General features: G+C 39.1%; 1 protein-coding gene across 3 annotated transcripts in view; it reads left to right on the forward strand.

Moving 5' to 3' along the window:
• The window catches only part of KIAA1328 (KIAA1328 ortholog), a 180,429-nt gene that overhangs the window by 112,499 nt on the left and 50,142 nt on the right, over window positions 1-17,788 (forward strand). For all 3 annotated transcript variants that reach the window (XM_055790826.1, XM_027784792.2, XM_055790827.1), the window contains 2 exons: window positions 7,897-8,582; window positions 11,438-11,533. In XM_055790826.1, the coding sequence (XP_055646801.1) occupies window positions 7,897-8,582; window positions 11,438-11,533 (782 nt within the window). The remainder of the gene's footprint in view (window positions 1-7,896; window positions 8,583-11,437; window positions 11,534-17,788) is intronic.

Below are 17,788 nucleotides of genomic sequence, written 5' to 3' on the forward strand. Positions count from 1 at the left end.
AAATTTGTTGGTGGCCAATGGGCACCACAGTTATCCCTGCGGTTTACAGGGAAGAGGTGATATTGGCATCATGGTGAGGTACATGTTGGCAAATGCTGATCCAGTGTCTACTCCTTTGGTAATCTTCACATATCAAACTCTACACGTTCTTATCCAATTAAGTATCTGGCTTCCGTTTGATCATAGTAATCAGGGCTATTTAGATGGGTCATGGTATATTTGCCCTTTTGCCTTGTGTCTGGAGCTATGAAAACATGACTTTGGAGCAAATGTTGATTGAATTCTAAAGAGAGTAGCAGTAGCCAGGAACATGTGTAGCCCCTGATATGCTAAACTTGTGATTCCAAGTAGAAAACTGTTTGCTTTTTAAAATAACTTTGAGAATGTTACCTTGAAGGACCAAATGCATGGTGGATATTACTCTTTAATGAAAACCAGTATGAACTTCCCTCTTATCATCCAACATTTTACTACCCTTAATGTGAAATAATCAAATGCTGCCCAGTGTAGGAATGAAACTAAATCTGGCTGGTAACCAAAATAAAATCCCTTATGGCTATTTTTGTGTATTCTTAAAATGTGTGCTGTGAGATTAGGCAGTTGTCTTTTTTTTCCTGCCTCTCTGCTATTTTTCTTAAAAAGTTTTTTTTTTTACAAAAGCTGTCTTGCAGCCCCCCCCGTGCCCGCCCCGCCCCCCCCCCCCCCCCCCCCCCCCCCCCCGATGAGTTTGGGGGGCAGAAGATCCAATGTTATGTTCTTGTACCTAAATCCTTATTCTTCCTAATCTGGCTAGAATTTTTTGGATAGGTGTTTTTACTTACTTGGCACGATGTTTTCTCAACATCATTGGTTTTTTGGCATCCATCTTGACAGCAGTAGCTAGAGAATGTCTTGCTAGTGTTTAAAAGGATAAACTTAACGTCTTCTTTTCCATCTTTTCCTCTTGCTGTTGGATAGAGCTCAAGAAACTTTTTAATCCTTGCAAAGCAGTGAGAGTGCAAAGGGAATGCATGAATGCATGAGTGGGGTCACTGGGTCCTCCAAAATAGGGGTCTGCAGGCAACCATCTGCAGGAGTGGATCTGGGCTTTAGTACAGCAGCATTCAGAAAGTTAAGGCACAGATACTACAAAAATAAATCCATTGGTGCTAAGGCACAGTTTAGGCTTGTACTGAGCTGCACCTAATCTCAGATTTTTTCTACCATACATTTTGGACTTCTGAGGCTAGATCAGTGCTAGATCAGGGGTCTGTATGCCTCCCTTCAGTCATGAAGCCATGCTCACGGCTTCATGAGATATTGGAGGGCACCTGATTTGAAGCCAAGATGTAGTGTGCTTCCCATGTGTTGCAAACTTTACACTGAGGAGGAATCAGGTATCTAAATAACGCTGTTCATCTCAGGTGCCTTTGCTATTGGTAGCTTCTTGTTCTTCTTGTAGTCATCATGGAAAACAATGGGTTTAAAATGTGTTTTATTGCATCTATGCTTTGTAGGCTGTAACGTTCCCTCTCCATTTTTTTATAATGTCCTGCAAAGGTCCTTAAGCCTCTCCTCTGAATTGGTACATCTTGAAGCCAATACTGAAATCTGGATGGGTTTCTAGAGCAGCAGTTTCCCCAGTGCTGTTAGGACAGAAGAATGGAAGGTTCCTTCTCCACCCAATTGCTAAGGAGTGTGAGGTACACCTGTCAACTGATAGCTGTTAAATTAACATTTCCATTTCCTTGTGTGTAGCCTTATCTTTACAGACATGTGTGTATGTATCAGCAGAGGGGCTATTTTTGGCTGTACTGTAGGAGAGCCTGAAGGTAACGAGTTGTGCATAGTAAATCTTGCTTACTCCATAATTTCCACTACATTACAAATCAAGGGCCTAAATTAGGGTTAGTGACAGACTTGCTCTTTTGCTATGTCCTAATTTTGTTTTAAAAGCACATAGCTAAGGACTTTAATATGTTTTAGATTCAGTGCTTGTTAAGTTATACTAAATCCCTAAGGGAGCCAAAATAACTTATTAAAACCTTGCAAATGTTTTTGGCTGCTGCTTTCTATTATTTTCTATTCCAGTGGTAGCATACAGCCTCTGCTGCTGATGGGCGGAGGAACGCAAACCTCCAGGGCCCATTAGACTTAACTTGTTTACTGCATTGATATCTATATGTTAAATGACAAGAGAGTTCAGGTTATTGAATAATTTAAAATTCAGCTCTAATTGGTGTCATATGACCTGGAAAAGGCCATGGATGACGCCAGGAGCATGCTGTGAAATTCTTATAAATAATTCATAAATTAGATCATTCATTTGCCTGGATGTCTTGTTAAATGCAGAAGTTTGTAAGTAATAACTGATGATATAACACCTGTAAGTATTTAGTTCATATGCTGGAAGGTAATCTACCTTGATGATCTTCTAGCAAAACCTGCCAGAGTGCGAGAGTTAATTGCACTAGGGAGAATGCACTACATTTATTTGGGATGGGCTTTGGCAAGGTGTATCGTGCAGATGTTGCATTACACATTCTCTATCAGCTAGACAACTATTCTATGTATGCCCATGTTAAAAATGCAGCTCATCACTCTTCTGCCCTTATTTCACATGAACTCCAAATGCACTGGGAAATGGTAGTGACCTGCTCTGCTCACAAATAGTATAGTTTTTGAAATATTTATCTAGGTCTTGAACTACTGATTCTTCAGTAAAATAAAGGGCAGAAGTAAAAAATTGAAGTCAGAAGATTGTGATTTTTTGTTTTTCTAATGTTGGCAGCATATTGAATGTTAATAGTTAGACCTGGTGCTGTCAAGATTAGTACAGTGGTATTTTTCTATAGGGCAAACAGAAACAATACAGTTTCGTTTCAGAAAGCAAACATGTTTGCTTAATTTGAGTGGTCAGGTATTGCATTGCCATGTGTAGGTACTGTTTGGGCTTAATGGGCATTCTGCTTGCAGTGACTTCCAATACTCAACCTACAGGCACCTCGCTTTAGTTTTCTTGGAGGACTGCATTATTAACAACTGCCTTATTACCCAGGTTAAAACCAGTTTGCTGATCTGAAATGGGAGCGTTTGTTGGAGATTACCTACAATATTTGTGTAGCTGGAGAAGAAGGGTGGCATGTTTAAGAATGCAAAATATACACTTAAAGCTGAGTGCCAGCAAATGCTCACATGCCACTTTGAATGCAGGTTTTTTTGTGCACCTGGCATCCAAGCTCAAACCTCTTAACAAAGAGGAGCAAAAAAAAATCGAAGGCAACACAAACATAGGAGGTGTTCCTCTGCTGTCATCTAGCAGCTATAGAATCACTTTTTTGTGATGTGGTGTTCGTTTTTGTTGTTGGTTTTTTTTTTTTTTTTCTGTTGCTACACCTGCTCAGTATATTGAGTTCAGTAGATTTTTTACAGGAAAAATACAGTCTTGTGACTGTCATTCACATAGTTTCTTTGATTTGAGACCACTTGTTTTATTCAGTGGAGTATGGCAATCACAGCTATACATAATTTCTACAGAAAATGGTGCTTTATTTCTTGCTTGAAAAATGGTCGGCTTACCTTCTGAGTTATCTGCTGTATTTATCTTAGGTACTGACAGAGGCAGTTGCTGAACTATTATGTGGGCACTTTATAATGACTGATACTAGGTTACTTATAGTAGCGATTTTACTAAAGGTTTATATGATTTAAAGAAAAAAAATTGATAGACTTCAGTAGATCCTACTAATTTACTTCAGATTCTTTACCTTTTTACATTCTCCTTGGTAAATTCTTACAGACTCCTGGAAAGAATAGCTCCTTAATCACTAATAATGCACTTCAAATAGTCCTATCATTTGAAATAATTGTTCTTATAATGGCATTTCTGTTGCCCTGGTATCCTACCTGAGCATATTTACAATATATTCTTCTCATTCTACTGACAAGGCCAAGTGCTTATGCTGTCAATAGACCCACAGACCCAAAGCCAAGCTTTATTCAGATGAGACCCATACATCGACAATACTTAGTGGTGACTGAGTTACAGGTTTAGGATATATATACCTTAGTGAGTGTGTCAGCTAGGTCACTAATATGTGTCCTTGGTGCACTGTAAGGTGTCTCTGTGTATGGTACCCTCTCGTTTGTCCATGTAGAAATGGACATCTTTATGTCTTATCTTTAAATCTCTGTATTCTCCTCTGGTTGCTACTTCTATTCATTCTTCTTGGCTTCCCCCAGGTTTCCCGCTCAGATCAGCACAAAGAACTAGTGCTGAACCTGCATATTCCTCCCTCTGTTTCTACCCCATCAAAAGAAATGCCAGAGTTGAAAGTCCAGGTTAGAGAAATTTTCTCAAGGTACATTTAAGAAGAATTTTAGCTCATTGTCTCTCTTTCTGTATTCAAATGTATTTCAGCTACAAACTACAAACCCAGGTGCTATGGGTTAAACTCTTAATGCTTTTAACATCTGTAGGAATTTTACTGTTCACTGTAACAGCGCTGTGTCTTGCTAGGACCCTAGCTTTTGTCCTCAGAGTGAAAGACTTCTCGAGGTACTTCTTTCAAACTGTTTCTTAAACATGTTTTGTACATGCAGAACCACCAGTGAAATCTGTCAGGACCTTGCCTGTGTTGAGTTTCTAAGATCTGATCAGTTACTAGTTCATCCCTTGCAGTACAAACCTCTGTGTGCTGGAGTCAGTCTGTAAATGTGTCTCCTCTGCTAGCATTGTGAGTTAACGCTGCAGAGCACACAAGTTGCGTTTAAGAAGAATTTGCAGAGATGATAATGCTGCATGCACAAAACTGGTGCACTGTTTGTTTGTAGGAAGTTTTAAGGACTGGATGTTTGTTTAAGCTCCTCTCTGAATCCCTGCGCAAAAATTACTGGGATTGCAGTAAAGATTTTGTGGGGCTTCCCACATGTCTTCCTCTTTAAACCCTTCTAAAGATTATTTGAATTATTCTTTTGTTATCTTCTTGTTTTCGTGTGAGTGTTTCACATCTGAACTCCATATGTTGCAAGGAGCAATCTGAGTTTGTTTAAGCCTCAGTTAAAGGAAGTTGTATCTTTAAATACCGTGCAGCAAGCTTGGAAGAGCTCCACAGAGGGGAAAGCACAGCTGTTCTACCATGGTCCGTCATGGTTTCCATGTGTCCCGTAGGCAATATCTTTCTTAAAACTCATCTTGTAAAATTACCCAATTCCTTATGCTAATGTGTCTTTAGACTCATGGTATTGGGTGATCTTTGGAATTTTGTTTTGTTTGTTTTTCCCCTTCACCTGGTCTGCATCTTACAGTTCTGTCATGATGTGGTCTGTTCTCATCTGATTCCTCCTAAGTGTAAATGTCAGTATATTTTCCCTGCAGCCTCTACCATCCTGCTATAGTTTTCAGTTAAAGCATTAACAGAAAAACACAACTAGTTAAAAGTGTTGTTGACTACCTTCTGACTCCCAATAGTTAATTTTTCTTTAGGGTTAAACCCTGCAAAGTACTGAGTAGCTGTGAAAGGCATGCTGGAACTCAGTCTTCTGCCTAACTGACCTCCTTCTAAAGGAATAAAAAAACCCCACTCGCATTTGATGACATTAATGAGAATTTTCCCCCTTGCAAACATATTGTAACTGTAAAATAACAGTAAAGTTTCTCTGCCTTGTTATGAAGTCTTTAAATGTCAATGCCGTTTCTGAGACCATCAGGGCAGATTTGATGGCAGCCAAGGTCAACAAATGCTAACTGGTACCTCTCTTTTAGGGCCTTCAGAGACTCTTAATAGAGTCTCAGCCATGAAGTTAATTTGTGATGTGGACCATTATTCTTAAACCTGCTCCTGATGAATATTTTGTACCATCTTCACTCATTTGCATGGATTTCTTAACATTCTGTTGTGTCTTCAGTCAATAACTCCTGAAATAAATAAATTCTTACTGACTTCATCTTTTGAGTCTTCTTTTTCTGTTCCTTTTTACCTCTGTTCATGGGCTGCAGAAGAGTAGGTGTATGCTTGTAGAACACCCTAAGCTGCCAGCTCTGACAGGATCCTCTAAGAATACCTTCAGATCTGCTGTCCTAGGGACTGGGGGACTAGCCACTTGGAAAGCCTCTCTCTGTTGGTGCCCTAAACACAGAAACAAGTGAGGTGGAAAATGAGAGACAACATGTAATCACAGGATTCTCTTACTTTCCCTTTTCTGTAATATTTCTTCCTGTTGCTGGTCATCCCTTTATGTACTGTCTAATTTAGATTAAAAGGGATCTGTAGCCTTTATTTGTTTAGAAAATATTGCTGACAAGGATGGCATGCTACAAATAATAAGTAACAAAACTCTGTCTTTTTGGCAGCATGTTGCATTTCTGCTCAGTTGCCCTGCCAGCCCCTCTGACTTTAAAATATTTTAATGTCCTGCACTTTTCACCTAGTCCAAGCACCAGACTTTCCTCAGACATTTAGCACTGACATTAATGCAAATGTCTGTAACTCACTGGGCCCTTTGGGGCAAAATATGACATCCTTGGCTTTCAATCACATGGCAGAGAACATGTATTTGTATACACAAAACTGGAAATAATAAAATATCAGTATTCAGGTGCTAATCCACGTTAATTTACATTCTGTGGAGTCTACAAGAATCTTGTAATTGGTTGTCTTGAAGGGCAGCAGAGTATATTTGGTATTTTGTTTATTTATAAAAAAGAATTTAAATTATACATATAAACACTGCATAGATTTGGATTATATCTCTCTTCTAATCATAGCTGGACGCTTACTTGCATTCCTAAATTCTAGTGTTTTGGGGCTTGCTGACTGCCTTCCACTCTGCGTGGACAATACCTATCTAATGTAAGCGTTGCCAAAGCACAAATAATACTTTTCTTTCCATCAGTGGTTACCAAATTTCCCTGCTAAACCACTTTCAGTGCAGTGATATCGTTATCTTTAACAAACCTGGCTTCTGTAATTAAAAAAAATTAAATCTTTGTGAAAGTCCCAAAGGCTGGAGGAATTTAAATTCAGTACGTTATTGAAATTAATGCAGAGGTCTGGCAAAAGAAATGTGAGTGCCTGATTCACTGCTGTTCTGATGTGCATAAAATCTCAAATGCTTGACTGCCTAGGTGAACCATGGTGCAAAGATACTCCAGGATGTAAGTAGGATTTTGGTGTCTGTTGCATAATATCCATGAGTATAACAAAACCACTACAATTTGCTTGCGCTGGGTTGACAAATGTGAATTACAGTTGCTTTCTTTCTTCGGAGTTTTATCAGAGTATAATCACTTGCCCAGCTTAATTGAAAAATCACTTACGTTTATAGCTGAATTTAACCATGTTTTGTATTTAAATGACAGCTTTTGATGTACAACCATTTTTTACAGAATGTAGTTGGTTTTTATCTGTGTTTCTGTAAAGATATTTCAAAAACTCTCATCAAATTTCCAGCAGTAAGTAATATCCCATTCAGTGCAAGGTGAAATGTTTTACATCAAATCTCCTGCTGTGTAATGGCCAATCAAAGAGTATTTATAGTGGCTGAATGGATTTTTTGGCTTGGTATTCAAAATTAAACATTTTCAAACCTTAACATTTAATGTTTTTTGCCACTCTTCAAGTTGATTTTATATAACCCTAGATGCTCACAACTACTTGATACTCTGAAGCGACTCATTTTATGCTGAGGATCCTGCAGGCAGTAGTTTTACATTTATTACACTTGTGTAGATGGAATGAAATGTAGATTTGATAGCAGATTTGTGTCTGTCTTCTGATAAACATTTTCTTGGGTTTTGCTGTATGTCCATCAGCATGATGCAGCAAGTCTGTTTCTGAGAGAACACATTTACAAAGTGAAATTAATGAGCAAAGATAAATTTTGGTAATTCACAGGAAATTGTTTCTGTTATCGCAGGTTTCCAGTAAGAAGAGCTCATGCCAGCGACCACCACGGGAGCTAGATTGTTCCTACTTGGGTGTTGGGCGCCCTCAAACTTTTTATAAGAACAGCAGAGCACCAAATGCTGGAAGCCCAGCTTATGTTGCACTGTCTGAGCCTTGCAGGAATAATCATGATTATGTGACTGAAATACATTACAACCATCAGGAACATCTGAAGGAATACCCAATAGAAAATGGCCTGCACAGAAAGTGTAACAATATGATTTCCCCAACAAAGCAGAGGAGCCCTCGCCATGTAAAACCAGCTCAGGAGATGGACCAGAAAGCAAATGAATTTCAGAGTATGTACCCTCAGCAAGTGAGTCACGGTTGTGCCTGCAGGCATGTAGGGAGCTCAGGGAACGTGCTAGAGAACCACCATGTCAGCCAGGTACTTAGAAGACACACTGGGCCAGTTCACAAAACCTTTGAAAAACCTTGGAGCTATCAAGTTTCTGGGCTGAATGACAGCATGGACTCAGGGCATAAAGAAACAGAGCAGGCTAAAAGGTTGTATGAAGAAAGAAGGCAGAAGCTGGTTCTTCAGAAAATGGAGCTGGAAATAGAAAAGGAACGACTCCAACATTTATTGGCTAAGCAAGAAGCAAAACTGCTCCTAAAACAGCAGCAACTACACCAATCCCATATGGATTATAACAGGTGATTTTGAGATTTCTAATTTTAAAAAAACATTTTAAAGTTTTTAATGAACACATGGCCAGTAGTTAACTAAATTGGGAGAATGGAACTGATAAAATTAGATAGGCAAGACCAGTGGCACAAATTCTAACAGTGATTCAGAGGAGAGGAGACTTTTTAGTATGTTATATACTGTTTGGAAACAGCACGACAGCTGTGGAAAGCAGCAGAGGAAACCAGTATGTGGTAGAAAGAAAGGCACAAGTAGAGCTAAAAGACTAGGTAGGAAAAGAGGAGCAGCAGGAGAAAACGAGAGATTGGTCTTAGTGCAAATGCTTGAAGGTATGCAGGCATCTGGCAAGAGAGCAGTGTGAGTGTGGGAGACGTAGATGTGGCATTCCTCCTTCTTTCCTGGAAAGGTCAGCTTTGAACTATCACACCTTCTTAGGTAAGGACTGGAAGAAGTGTGTTGTACAGAAAAGATGAAGGTAATTATATATATATATATATATATATATATATATATACTTATATATATACAAGGATTCCCTGCCCCCCCAACCCCACCCGCACCCCCCATGTGGAAAAGAAAGGGAGCTCTGCTTAGCAAGGACATCTTCTTTCCAGTGATGTTTGTGGAAGGGAGAATGCCAAGACTGAGGCATGCTACATGGTCAAAACTAGAAGAAGGGAAAGGCAATAACCACAGAAATATGGGATGTTGCTTGAAAGACCCACGAGCTTGTTGCAGGAAGTGAGGTAACACCTTCCTGATGATGTAAATGGGGAATCTGGAAAAATGTGAGAAACTGGCTGATTGATCTTGTGTTACTAGAGTGGAGAGGAACAGTGAATGGGAGCAGGTCAAAGCAAACTAAAGTAGCGAGTAAGTAACTCAGTTGAGTTGGCACTTCGGCATTTGGAAGGGACAGCGATAGGGAACAATCCAGCAGTCTTTTAGAAGGAGCAGTTAGGAGGGGTTCACAAAAATGCTTGGTTTGATGCTGTTTTATATGGCAACTGCTGACACCATCCCATAGGAGTCCGCATCACGTGACTCATTTCCTACATCCATGTATTATAACCACCATGGAGGAATGTATCACTTTATCTTAGTCACAGCCCCCGGTTACTTTTCAAATTCTTTAAAAGAGACTACTGTGGTCTTTTGTTTGTTGTTTTGGATTGTATCTTGCAGTGAAACTGATGGGTTTGTATGGCTTTAAAAATACCTGTCTTAAAGGCAATCACAGTTGTGTGTGTTGAAAATGACTGCGGTCGCAAACAAAGGATTATGACTTCAGGTGAGAATTAAGTAGGAGCAGATGGATTCTTAATCATCAAATACCTTAGTTCTATGCATTCATCCCTCTAATGAAAAACAAGTAGCATATGAAGGACGTACAGCCTGTGTTTTTTCATATTTTTTATTCTAATGAATATTTTTCAGCATTTGAGACATCATAAGCCCAGAAAAGCATAGACCTTAAATATATCTGTAATGATGTTCTTCTTAATACTATTATACCTAATGTAGCCATATTTTTTTCTGAAAAAAACTTTCATGGATTACAGAGCTTTAGTTACCTAAAAGAATTCTGTGAAAGAAAATCACATATGGTCAACCTGAGGACTCGCTATTTTTTCAGAGGTGTGGGTGAAAGCACATTTGCCATAACCTCTCTAAGAAAAGCAACTAGAATAAAATGTGCTTGCTCTTAAAAAAAAAATAATCAGTCTTTTAGAATTAAGTGCTTGATATTTACAGGTAAATCTCTTAGGCATCACAGTTCTGTTTCAGTTCTAGGGAAGTAATTCGTTTTTGCACCTGATAACAGTGTAATTTTATATACTACAAACAATAAAAATTTGTTTAGCTAAGCTCAAATACCCTTTGCTTCATTGTCAGGAGGCTCTAACCTAGTTGATCTCTTAACATCATGACAGTTTAAAAAAACAATACAGCAAAAATCCATTTCCAGATAGTGTTTATTTTTGTCTGTCCTTCTGCATGGGTGGATTGCTGTCTAAGGTCCATTCTGAGCTGCTGGAAGTATTGTCATTGAATGACAAGTAAAAGGTCTGTCCGTTTGTAATTACTGGCTGTTAACTCTTCTGCTCTTTCAGTGGAAGTACGAACTGATCCCTTTTTTTTTGGCCACGCTGCGTCATAACTGCATTTTAATTTCCCACATTTCCCTATTTAGCCTCAAGAGAGAATACTACTTTCAGTCTGCAGTTTCTCTATATATGAAATAGTTGCTTGGCTGTCAAAAATGGTGTGTGTGCAAGGAAGGGAGCAAGTTCAGTGACTCCTGATGCCAGCCACAGCAGAGTGGGCAAATATGGGTAAATCCTGGAAACAGGAATTTTATTCAGATACAAAGGCACAAGCATCTCTGTTGTTGACTTTTCTATCTACACTGGAAAGAAAAAAAAAAAGAGGTGAAGTAATCTGTTAAAAATGGAGCATCATCTCTGGGCCCGTATTTTTGGGAGACACGACAATCTCTGATTAATTCTACGTTGTATGTAGTTTAGATGCAATGCCTTTGAGCTCCAGTGCTGCTGGAGTTGTGATCTGAGCCCAGCAGAAATGGTTGTTATTGAATGCTGTGACCGTTTTCTTAAGGGAGCTGGTCCTTGGAAATAAGTAAATGAAATTTTTCTAATCTCTTTCCAACGGTAACCCTTAGAAGAAAAGGCACTGGACATAAGTCAGCCTTCCAATGAAAAAGTTTACCTGAGAGTGTGAAAACAATTGTGAAAGCTTCTGTGTTTAATGTGTATTTAATTTGTAGACACATAACACATCAGGTGAGTTCCTGGTGTGATGATTTGACCAGCTCCAAACCCAGCTAATTCTGCCCTTTCAGGTTTAGAGGCCACGTTCCTGGTTCAGAAGATGTGCCCATTGATGAAGCACTTGAAAAACTTGCTTTGATGATGAACGGCAACAGCATGGAGCTAAGGTAATTTCTCTCTTCACTTCTAAGTACTTCACAGTGTCAGTATGTCTTCATGACAGTGTGTTATTGGCTGCCAAGTATATTTGTTCATGTGTTTGTTTCAGATTAAGAGCTTTTTTTTCTGCAGGAAAGGTAGAAGTCATTGGCTGTGTTGTTTTATGAGTGAACTGAATAGTTATGCTGACCTGTTATTACTCAAGGTTTAGGGGTCGACTTCCTGTAGAGGTATCGGGTTTTGTGTCTCATAGGGGCGCTATGCTAGCCCAGTGCAAAATGGAGTTTTCATAAAATTTTAGCTTTTGTTCTTTGTTCTAAGTACTGCTTATTATTTTTTAATTAACATCAGCACACCTCTTTAGTTTAGTCTTGATTTGGATGTGCGGTAAAAAATACACTATCTTTTAACTCCAGCATAGAAATGGTCTTTTACAATTGGTGACAGTTACTTGTTTCTCAAACAATACTGATTGTTTAAAAAAATTAAACAATTCCACCTCTGCTTCAATGCAATTAGAGCAAACTACCAGTGAAATAACTGGAAGTAGAGTTATGCCAGTATTTAGATCTTTATCTTAATTTTGTGTGCTATTTAAAACTTGAATCAATACATTATTGTGTTTTCTTTGTGTCCTACCCTATCACTTCTCCTGTTAACACTGGAAGAAGTTTCAGGCTTATTAGAAAGGCACAAATAAAAACTGGATTTGACAGGGGTTTTCTCCTTTCTCAAAAAGTAACAGCTTCTTGTGGTATGCTTTAACTATAGATGTTCTTTTGACCAAAGAATTCCCTGTTTGGTGGACAAGATAAGCAGCAGTCTCTTGAATGGCACCTCTAGTGACAAGAGAAGGAAGACCTTAAAATAACTCTCCACTATGAGATTACTGAAAGAACCGTTTATTTATTTATAAACTAAGGGTTCAATACTTTATTTTTTCTTCTTTTTTTTTTTAACATTGTGATACTGAGTTTATTTTATTTTTTTGAGATCTCCCTTCACTGAAAAGGGATGAGACTTCTTTCTCCAGAACAACAGGCAGTGTTAGTTTCCCTGGAATACTTCACTGCTTAACCAGGTGTTTGGCTGGTGTGAGTTACTGGGATAGCCTTGTTGTTCTGGTGCTTTTTTGTTTAGTTTTCACACAGACTGAAGTGATCAAAGTGTGATTACTGTAACAAAAGAGATTCAAGAGTCATGATATGTTTAAGCTGCAGTAGCATTAAGCCCCTTGGAGGAAAAATGTACCCTAGAACTTCTGTAGGGCTTCTTGGCAACAGTTTACCAAAAACCTGCATAAATCTACATAGCCTAGTAGGGAAAATGAGGAAAACCTGTGCCGTTAACAAGATGAGAGTTCCAGATTTCAAAAGGTTCCCCCCTCACCCCCCTCTTCCCCTGGTTTAATTTACTGTAATTTTTCAAAGTGTTCATGCAGTCTCAAGTTGCCATGCCAGCTGGTTCCAAAGTTTGGCAGCAAAACACTTGGAAGTTTGTCTTCCTATATGCCATCTTCAGTTTTGCAAAGGTTACCAGATGAATGGTCCCTAAATAATTTACTCTAATGTAAGGCTGAAAGAGGCTACAGGAGACAAGTCCATTTGTCTCTTTTATGCATTTGAATATGTAAGTGATGTTTTCTTCAGTATGGAGAGCGTGCAAGTATGTGGCTAGAGCTTCAAAAGGCGGAAGAGCTGGTAGGAATACAGGAATATATACTTTTTAACAAGTCTTTCTCTCTCTCTTCTTTTAATTTGTTTTTTAATTGACCTGCCAAATGATTCTTGTTACAGCAAATGCTGTCAGAACCCTAATGCAAAACCAGCCCTCTCTTCCAGTTTGTGCGTAAAAGCTTCTTCAGCAAACCTCACACCACGCAACTTGGTATCAGTCTTCAAATAAGCAAAACTTAGCTTAAAAATATCCTGGTGTTTTAAAGGAAATGGTGAAAGTCCTTTCAAATACTAAACTTGCTGAAGTGAGATATTGGAGTTTAGAAGTAAAATAAATAATATAATCAGGAACTGAAAAACATAGGTTTTTTTATAATTAACAGCTCATTTTGAGTTAATTATCTGCAATTACGAAAATCTAATTGCAATTTATTCTCTACTATCTGTGGGAAGAATTGTAGGCAAGGGAATGTGCATCACTGCCAGGCATAAATGCTATAGGATGGGTCCAAATAATAGAGGAGCCCTTAATGAAAAACAAAAAGCAAAAGCACATGCAGCTGTGCCAGGCTATTGAAAGGTAATTGTAGTCAGAAATGAGGTATGTACTTTAAAAGGCATCTTGTCATCTCCTGTAGGGATTAATTTCTACCTCCTTGAAAAGGGAAAAAAAGATTCCACAAACAAATACAGTACAGAGTTTGATTTCTGACACAGATTTTGATCGTAGTCTGTCTGTGAAAAGGAGAGCTTTTGTCTCAGGAACTACTACAAACACAACCAAATTTTCTAATGGATGCTTGTTTTGTTTTCTCTTCCAAATGCGCCATTATGTTTTTTTCATTATCAAAGTCAAAAAGTGTTGTGTATCTCAGCCTCTTTTGGTGGTCCATGTTGTATTTGTCACTTCCCTGTTGGGTATTGTATTGAGGAGATGCTGGAAAGAAATATGTCTGTTCCTTTAGCTGCATGCATCTGGGCCGGCTAGTGGAACCTGACGAGTCTTCAGATGCAAGATCTCCAGTTCTCTGAGGTGCAGCAGTCAGAGCAGGTTTTATTGAGGATGGTTTTCAGTGGCTTGGAGTGCTAAGTGAGCCCACAGCCAATTTTCAGCTATGGAGACAGTAACTTACCCAATTAATGGCAAGTTGTCTGGTTGTCTGTATTATTTCTGTTCAAGTCTACCCCAGTGTACAAGATGCTTTAAAATATTCAAAATAAAAACATAACCTGATGCATTTGTTTAGCATAAAACAGCCTTTTACAAAGCACTTTCCATCTCCCAGACGCAGATGCTTGGTACATGCTCAAGTACCCACTCCATGCGTATTCAGTAGGATCAATACAGCCGGCACCTGCTTTTGTGTGTACTCCTGACGTCTGTATCTGAGAGAGGAATTTTAAAACAATCCACTCCTTTCTCCTTTATTTCATCTTAAGTGTGGATCTGCGTGTCATGGAAATAAGACTTATTTAATAGCACCAACTAGAGAAGATACGGTTTGCTACTTTGCAGGCGGCCCTCCCCAGAGCTCTGCTGTGTGCCTAAATCTTAACATATAAGGTACTCTGCTTTTCTGGTTCTCAGGTTTCCTGTGCTGCTGTGCCAGTACAGCTTTCTGCTCCCTTCTCTGTAACGTGCATCTCTTCCTCAGCTTTCACACAGTACTGCCACTGCACCTCTACGTGGACCTGTGCAAAATGTTATAAATAGTTGTTGGATATGCTACTGCATGGGTTTGCAGTTATCTGCAGGCATTCATTCAATGTACGCTACCAGGTTAAAGGATTTCTTTCCTGGACTGTTAAAGATTTGCAGGTGGAATTTGCCACCTTTAATTTTGCTGAAGGCTTTTTATGTTTGTGTGCTTCCTTCTAAGTCACCCATGTGTATTTTTTCCAGTTTGTATTTTTAGTTAGTTGAAAATACCAAATACAGAATTCAGAAGTACTTTCCCAGTATTTCAGTGCTTATTGCTATGGTGATAGTTCTAGGAGGGAATGCTGTCAGGGGTCTTTTAAAAGATTTTTATGTTTATGGTGTAACTATTTTTATTATCTTGTGAGAGAAGGTGACAATTATCTCTTGCTCCTTGTTTAATGCTTTGTTATGAACTCGATTTTTGTTTGCGGCTTGTTAGACATGCAGGCATCTTTCTATGGTGATGTGCAAGCATAGTTCTGTGTTTTTGTCCAAACAGTCAATGCAATTAAACAGACATGCAGAGGAACACAGACTCGCAGCTCCCCCTGCTGTCCCAGGCATATCCAGGTTTGTTCACACAATCGCCCCTGCCCCGCTCAACTAACTTAAAAATAAAATACAAATCACATGCTCTGCAACCTCTGACCTGACCTGCACTAGCCCCGTTACCCCCGTTTTTTAAGAGAACTGGTATTTAAAAATAGGTGGGAACGGTAGCATCCATTTTGTTTCCCATTTGGAGTTTTCTTGTCAGTTCTTCATGCTGGCCAGCATCACCCCCTGTTACTCTTGTCCGGAGCTTCTGGGGGAGAAGCTGTTACCAATGCCACAACTGGCTGCTTGTCCCAAGACCTCCCAGGCTTCAGTTTATCTTTGAGTTAGTGTTTGGTCTCTTGAGATGTGTCTATATAGTACTTGGCAAAACTTTTAGGAATGTATTGCATACACTTTGTTGTGATTTTTTTTTTTTCCATCTTTTTGCTGTTTTGGCAGGCTGGCACATTAAATTGGGCTGAAATCAACTGTGCTTGCAAATGGCCCATAAAATCTGTGTATCTGGAAGCTGCTTACTCACGTGTTAGTGCTCCTTTTAACACCAAATTACTTTCTTGTTCTAGATAATTTTACATTGAAGTTTGTATCATTTTTAGATAGAATATATGTGGAGTGAACACTGGTTTGTCTGGTAAAAAAAAAGTGCTTGCAGATCTGCGAATAGTGCAAATGCTGAGTTAGGTGTAGATACGAGTTTTTCTCTCATGGCATTGTCTGGCTACATACAGGCACAGCATCCCTGCAACAGGTGGCTGCTGGAGTCTGTTGAGACGTAACAGGAGAGTATAGTCGGAGTTAGATAAACATTTCTGCTCCATTGGTGCCACGTGCAGACTCCAAGGTGGTAGGTTTTCTTGCGCAGGGTGAGGGCTTTTGTTCTTATGTGGTTACTAAAAGCATATTGCTGAATGGGTGTGTGTGGCAATTTTTTCCGTGTATCTGTGCATTCATTTTTATTTTTTTCAAATTTTTTTTGAGGTAGTCAGTGATCCTTATCAGACCGGGGAGCAAGGAGTTCATTTCTGCTGACCTGGTTGCTTCATTAATCTCATTTTCAGGTTTACTTTCAACTGCGACAGGGTTTTGAAGCTGCCTGTCTAACAGTTACTGGAATTATGATGATTCTGTTCCCATGATCACATGTGCTGCACGCAGCAGTATTACATCATTTCACTACAGTCCAAAGTAACCTTGACCAGGAAGCCTACTGGTAGACTTGAGGTATAAGTAAGATGTAAGTAGGAGATAACAGTAAGTAGTTTCTGCAGGCAGGAGGAGGCAACCTGTAGGTGAGGTCTTCAAAAAGGACAGGAACTCTGATGTTAGAAAAACTGCTAAGTGTAGGATGGCAATCAGTGAAAACAGGCTTGCTGAAATTCAAGCGTTTTAGTATTTCCACAAAACTTGCATTTCCTGCCAGTCTTCTGCATGGGTATAGTTCTGTAATATCACATACTAGAACTGAAAATGCTTGGAGATCTTTTTTTTGTTTGGGTTGAAATATTTAAAATTCATGTATCTTCTGAAGGAGTTTGTTCCTTGCCAACACTTGCAGACAGTGAGAGACATTTTTGCAAGTCATTTGCAGATGCCTCCTTTATGGGAAAATGTAGACACTGTTAGTTTACTGACTGAATTTTGAAAACCTGAATTCTATTTTTATAAATTGGAGTGGATTACTTTTTCAGACATATCATTTTGTTACTTTTTATTTTTGTATGTAATCTTGGATGAAGAGAAAATGATGTTTAATCTAGATATTCATATGTCCCAGAAATTTCTGAGTTGGAAAAGTTATGAAAAACCTTATAAAACAAAATGTTCTGGAAGGTAGCTTTAAATTAGGAGATTTTAAACCCACCCGCACAACTTTCATGCCATTTAAAAGCTTATATCAGAACTGATGGGGCAGGACTAAGAACAAAAGCTATTGGTATTACAAAGTTAAGCAAGAAATCCTCTGTACCCTGCTGTTCTGGCCATGATCACAGCTGCACTAAGCTAAAACCCACTCCCCCACCCCTTTTGTGACCTTGGCTGCACTTCAGCAAATAGAGAATAGAAGCAAAAGGCAAACTCCAGTAAATATTAGATCTTGCCACTTGCAGATGTACAGGCGACATATAAAGATAACGGCACGCGTGCTCTCGCTTGCTCTCCAGCTCTCACTTTCACTGAAGTGGACTCTGTGTATTTGCCACTGACATAAAACTTTCCAGACTGTATTCATGCATTGAGCTGAACTCTGTGGCTTTGCATGGGTGCTGAGGCTTTGCAGAACTGCCCATTACATCTATAACAGTGCTAATTTTTGAGAGCCACGCAGA

The sequence above is a fragment of the Falco peregrinus genome, chromosome Z (assembly GCF_023634155.1).
Source record: "Falco peregrinus isolate bFalPer1 chromosome Z, bFalPer1.pri, whole genome shotgun sequence".
Lineage (NCBI taxonomy): Eukaryota > Metazoa > Chordata > Aves > Falconiformes > Falconidae > Falco > Falco peregrinus.